The sequence below is a fragment of the Tachypleus tridentatus genome, chromosome 1 (genome assembly GCF_004210375.1).
Source record: "Tachypleus tridentatus isolate NWPU-2018 chromosome 1, ASM421037v1, whole genome shotgun sequence".
Taxonomy (NCBI): Eukaryota; Metazoa; Arthropoda; class Merostomata; order Xiphosura; family Limulidae; genus Tachypleus; species Tachypleus tridentatus.
In genome coordinates, this window is record NC_134825.1 from 112764342 (window position 1) to 112770687 (window position 6346).

Consider the following 6346-nt stretch of genomic DNA (forward strand, 5'->3'; position numbering starts at 1 on the left):
ATTATTTAGTAGGTGAATAATATCTAGTCAAATATGAAAGCTTTCTGGTGCTGGTTCGATAATTAAACATAATTATGTCATTTCCTTTCAAGAGTGGCTTAACCGAGTGAAGTCACAGTTTAACGAACAGGTTTATAAAATACAACTAAATCCACAGACATGAGGGTGGGGAGGATAGTGGTTAGGACATTTGACTTGCAATCTGACTGCGTAGCTTTGAGTTCCGGCTCCGAATATACTCGTCCTTCCAGCTGTGTAGACATTTTGATGTGACGGTTTAGTTTGTTTTGAATTTCGCGCAAAGGTACCCGAGAGTTATGTGTGCTAGCCGTCCCTAATTTAGCAATGTAAGACCAGAGGGAAGGCAGCCAGTCATCACCATCCACCGCCAACTCTTTGGCTACTCTTTTACCAACGAATAGTGGGATCGACCGTAACATTATAACGCCCCCACGACTGAAAGGGGCTAGCATGTTTGGTGCGATGGGGATTGGAACCCGAGATTTTCAAATTACGAGTCGAGTGCCTTACCCACGTGGCCATGCTAGGCCTTAATGTGACGATAAAACCCAGTATTCCTTAATAATAGCTTAAGAGTTTGGGGGTGGGTGCTGTTGACTAGATTGTTTTCCATTTAGGCTGTTACTTCAAAACGGCTCTCGCAGTTAGCTCTCGTGTAGAATTTCGCGAAATTCAAACATAAACAGAAAACACAGTTATTATTTCTATAGCCCTCGTGTACAATATATAAATAAACTTGACAGTTGTGAAACCAAAATTTCAAGGATGGAGGAAGAGGTTAACGAAACCTGACCCTCCTGGGTATATAAACATCAGTACCCAAATACCCATACAAGAGATAGAGAGCGAAACCTGAACCTCCTGGGTATATAAACGTCAATACCCAAATACCCATACAAGAGATAGAGAGTTTTATTAGTAAGGTACGTGTAGTTGTATTACTTCCAGGAAAATCCAAATCGCTCATGAGGAAAATAGCAACTTGTTAAACCTGTTTATGTTGTTCTATTCACGTGTCAGTCAAATATTACAAACCACTCGTGATTGTAACAAAATCACGAAAGACCCTAATTACCAATACTTAGACGTGAAGAAAGTTTACTAAGAAGAGAGAATATACCAGATAACTTCAAGATCTTTAAATGTTAATAAACTTCTAAGTTTTAAAAATAGTACGACTAAACCAAAATATTACAATAAGTAAGTTCGTTTTCACGTCTGACGTGTAGTTTTTAGCTTTCAAAGAAATTGACAATTTATATTTTAAGTGAAATATATTCAACTGCCTCGAGAGGAGAGACATAGAAAAGGTAATAGTTTAAACTAATATAATAAATTAATTACTAAAACCAATGCAGAGCCATATTTTGTATAAATTATAACGAACAACAGCTTCCATTACTTATTTTATTATTATTATTATTATTGTTGTAAAAATATATCAAGGTTTTATTTCTGTGAATTTGTTACGGTACTAAATACATCATGGCGTAGTTTGCGTTTGACGGTTTGACGTATTTAGTAAAAGCATTCACCTGATTTTGAGTTATTTGAGCTTGGGTCACAAAATAACATATGTGGGAACCAGCTTTGTAGAGTGACTAAAGAAGTCGCTGTTGGCGTATTGATAGACAAGCCACTCAAGTCGTTAAAGCAGAGCTAATAGGGTGAAACTGATTTTCATGTAATGAAATGTATGAAAACGTTGTATCTTCATACGTTTGACTGATATGTCTTTTGAAAAAGTCAAATTTTGTAACCACTATTTTACTTTTATTAAAGATTTTAGTTTATTTTAATATATTTACTTTAAATCACCCAGTTGCTTAGATAATTACAGTTTTAATATTTGGATTTTATTAAATTTAAATAGTTTGCATAACAGAAAATTGCGAGTGAGCAGAAGATACAATTTGGATTATGGCCAATAATGTTGGTAATAGGGAGGATATCAAACTGGTGAATAAATAACTCATAGTGGTATACTGACTTAGCTGTGTTAACTACTGGATTCATTTTTAGTTCTGGTGTTGCATCTTAGTTTAGCTCGGCATGGCCAAGCGTGTTAAGGCGTGCAACTCATAATCTTAGGGTCGCGGGTTCGCATCCCTGTCGCGCCAAACATGCTCGCCCTTTCAGCCGTGGGGGCGTTATAATGTGACGGTCAATCCCCCTATTCGTTGGTAAGAGAGTAGCCCAAGAATTGGCGGTGGGTGGTGATGACTAGCTGCTTTCCCTCTAGTCTTACACTGCCAAATATCTTACACAGATAGCCCTAGAGTAGCTTTGCGAAATTCAAAACAAACAAACATCTTGGTTTAATCGAAAACTAATATACACAAAATAATCTACCTTATTACAAAACATTACTTAAATTTCCTGTTTGTCATATCACTGGTACTTAGGTGGTGGCTTAGGAGACTGATGAACCATGACCCCAAGATTTTTTACTTCATCCATATAACACTGCTCTTTCTTTTATTAAGCCTAAACCAATATATTTTTACCATGGTATACATGTTTTACTGCAAAAAAGGTTCGAAATTTTAGTTTTAATTTTTATTATAAGGGTTTGAAAAAAAAACATTATTATATGTTGCTCCTTTTGATGGATACTGAAAAAAAAGATATTTTATAATTTTTGGTTATAAATATAAAAACTGGAGCTTGAATTTGAACCACTACAAGAACAGATGTCTCTTCATTTTAAAATATTGCAATGGCCATGGAAGAGTACTGAATTTCGGAGCTGGCTAACCAGACACAAATCTGGTTAGTCTTAGAGTATTCCCTGTGTGTTAAGCCACGAATGTGTTATAAGAGTGACAATCAATTTCTGATTGTGTGTGGTAGGATCCTGGAGACTGGCTGCCCTCTCTCTGGTTGGGAGTTCAGAGTTAGGGATGACAGAAGATGACATCAGTAGTTTTGCCATAAATACGATTAAAAACAGTTCAGTGTGTAAACAAGACATTAGTAATGTTTTCTCTCTGTTTTCTCCTAGTGAGAAAAATCAGTTATTAAAGATGAACGGCTATCGTTCATATTCGAATGGCTGTCAGTCTGGTGTTGCTGGTGTATTTCTCGTGGTGTGTTTCCTTATGAATCATGATTTTCCATCAGTACGTTGTGCAACAGATCACAATGGACCTTTGAAGTTAAAAACGTTTCTTTATGAAGTGGCAATAAATGGCCTAGGAATAAACAAAATGCAGGTAAGAATTAACAATAAATATTGAATATATTGTATACATTATCACTACGTGCACGTAGGAATTCATACAATTACAATTGGCGTAAATGTAGAGACGGATTCAGCCAAGGTTGTTCTTGGGGAAGGAATTTTTGAATAGTTTTATATTTTAATTTATATGAATCTAAAACTCCTTTAGAAAGAGAGACAAGACTGAAGTAATACAAGTAGCATTTAATCCTGAGTTTATTTTTGCAAAAATTAATATATAAATGCAGTTAATTTATCTACATGGTTTTATAATAAAAGACGAGAAATAAATCTGTTGATGATAAGACAGGTTAATCTTTGTTTTTCTTTCATTCACTAAGATGTTTAGTAAATTTTTTTGTGTTTTGTTCAGAAAGCATTTGATGATAATGCAGCCGTTAATAATTGCACAGATCCCGCAGGAAAACTGAAAGAGGTAATATTAATAATAATAATGTTCTGTGATCACTTTCGAAACTAATTATTCAATATTCAGTTTGTGTCAGTTACTTTATCTTACAGTAAAACCAGTGGTGGAAGTAAAAGCAGTTACAAATATTTCAAGAATATATAAGAGTAAATAAGCAAAAAAATTATGTAACTAACTGTTTTAATTCAGAAACTAGAAGTTTTTAATATAAAGGCTAAATAAATACAACTTGAATACAGTATTCAGTAAAGGTATAGTGTAATGTACCATAAGAAGAAAGCTATGTGAATTGTAGAACTCACGTGTTAACTGGGAAACTACCATCTATCGTATTTAAAGAATAGTTTGGCTGATTGTTTTTACATTAATTCAATACCATACTTTACACTATAGTATTTAACATTTATTCATTAATCTCGAATATGAAGTAAGATTTAAACCAAAAAAAAACAAAAACCATTAAGGTAGCTATTGTTGATGAGGCTGTGAAAAGTAGAGTTGTTGTTCTTAATGAAATAAAAACCAAAGAAATAGAATTAAAAGTACAAGCCCATAAAACTAGTTACTCTATAGAAGGTCGTATCAATGAAAAATAAAACATGTTGTACTTGTTTAGCCCCAGTAATGAAAATGACACAATAACACATAAGATGTATAGTCCAATATTGTATATTGTATATTGTTAAAAGCACGAGAAACAGTTGAGTTTAAAAATTTAATAATGCATTCTTCCATCTTCCAGATGAGACTGTTGGATACATTGTTATCCCTGATGAGACTGTTGAATACATTGTTGTCTCTGAATAGACTATTGGATACATTGTAGTCTCTGATGACACTGTTGAAGACATTGTTGTCTCTTATTAGACTGTTGGGTACATGGTTGTCTCTGAATAAACTAATGGATACATTGTTGTCTCTTATTAGACTGTTGGAAGCATTGTTTTTTCTAATGAGATTGTTGGATACATTGTTGTCTCTTATATGACTGTTCGATACATTGTTGTTTCTAATGAGATTGTTGGATACATTGTTGACTCTTATTAGACTAGTGGATACATTACTGTCTTCGATAAGACCGTTGGATACATGGTTGTCTCTTATTAGACTGTTGAATACATTGTTGTCTCTTATTAGGCTGTTGGGTACATTGCTGTCTCCGAGAAGACCGTTGATTACATTGTTGACTCTGAATAGACTATATGATACATTGTTGTCTCTTATGTGACTGTTGGATACATTTGGGTACATTGTTGTCTCTGATGAGACTGTTGGTTACATTGCTGTCTCCGATAAAACCGTTGGATTCATTGTTGTCTCTGATGAGACTGTTGGATACATTGTTGTCTCTTATTAGAATGTTCGATACATTGCTGTCTCCGATAAGACCGTTGTCTCTGAATAGACTATTGGATACATTGTTGTCTCTTATGTGACTGTTGGATACATTGTTGTTTCTTATGTGCTTGTTGGATACAATGTTGTTTCTAATGAGACTGTTGTTTACATTGTTGTTTCTAATGAGATTGTTGGATACATTGTTGTCTCTTATGTGACTGTTGGACACAATGTTGTTTCTAATGAGATTGTTGGATACATTGTTGTATCTTATGAAACTGTTGCATACACTTGAGTTCATTGTTGTCGCCAATGAAACTGTTGGATACATATGGGTACATTTGTGTCTCTTATGAGACTGTTGGGTACATTGCAGTCTCCGATAAGACCGTTGGATTCATTGTTGTCTCTAATGAAACTGTTGGATACATTGTTGTCTCTGATGAAACTGTTGGATAAATTTGGGTTTATTGTTGTCTCTGGTGAGACTGTTGGGTACATTGTTGTCTCTGATGAGACTGTTGGATACATTGTTGTCTCTTAATAGACTGTTGGGTACATTGCTGTCTCCGAGAAGACCGTTGATTACATTGTTGTCTCTGAATAGACTATATGATACATTGTTGTCTCTTATGTGACTGTTGGATACATTGTTGTTTCTAATGAGATTGTTGGACACATTGTTGTCTCTTATTAGGCTGTTGGGTACATTGCTGTCCTCGATAGGACCGTTGGATACATTGTTGTCTCTTATGAAGCTGTTGGATACAATTGAGTTAATTGTTGTCGCTGATGAGACTGTTGGATACATTTGGTTAAATTGTTGTCTCTGATGAAACTGTTGGATACATTGTTGTCTTTGATGAAACTGTTGGATATATTTGGTTTCATTGTTGTCTCTGATGAGACTGTTGGATACATTGTTGTCTCTTATTAGACTGTTTGGTACATTGTTGTCTCTTATTAGACTGTTGGGTACATTGCTGTCTTCGATAAGACCGTTGGATACATTGTTGTCCCTGATGAAACTGTTGGATACATTTGGGTTCATAGTTTTCTATGATGAGACTAATGGATACATTGTTGTCTCTTCTTAGACTGTTGGGTACATTGCTGTCTTCGATAAGACCGTTGGATACATTGTTGTGTCTTATGAAACTGTTGGATACAATGTTGTTTCTAATGAGACTGTTGGGTACATTGTTGTTTCTAATGAGATTGTTGGATACATTGTTGTCTCTTATGTGACTGTTGGATACAATGTTGTTTCTAATGAGACTGTTGGGTACATTGTTGTCTCTTATTAGGCTATTGGGTACATTGCTGTCTTCGAT

General features: G+C 34.8%; 1 protein-coding gene across 1 annotated transcript; it reads left to right on the forward strand.

Annotated features, from left to right (window-relative positions):
• The first annotated feature begins 662 nt into the window (after positions 1-662).
• Positions 663-5787, forward strand: LOC143232901 (uncharacterized). The gene is made up of 4 exons (XM_076468928.1): positions 663-1331; positions 3026-3236; positions 3618-3680; positions 5710-5787. The coding sequence occupies exons 2-4, from the start codon at positions 3048-3050 to the stop codon at positions 5785-5787; spliced, it is 330 nt and encodes a 109-aa protein (XP_076325043.1). The 5' UTR covers positions 663-1331; positions 3026-3047.
• The last annotated feature ends 559 nt before the right edge of the window (positions 5788-6346 follow it).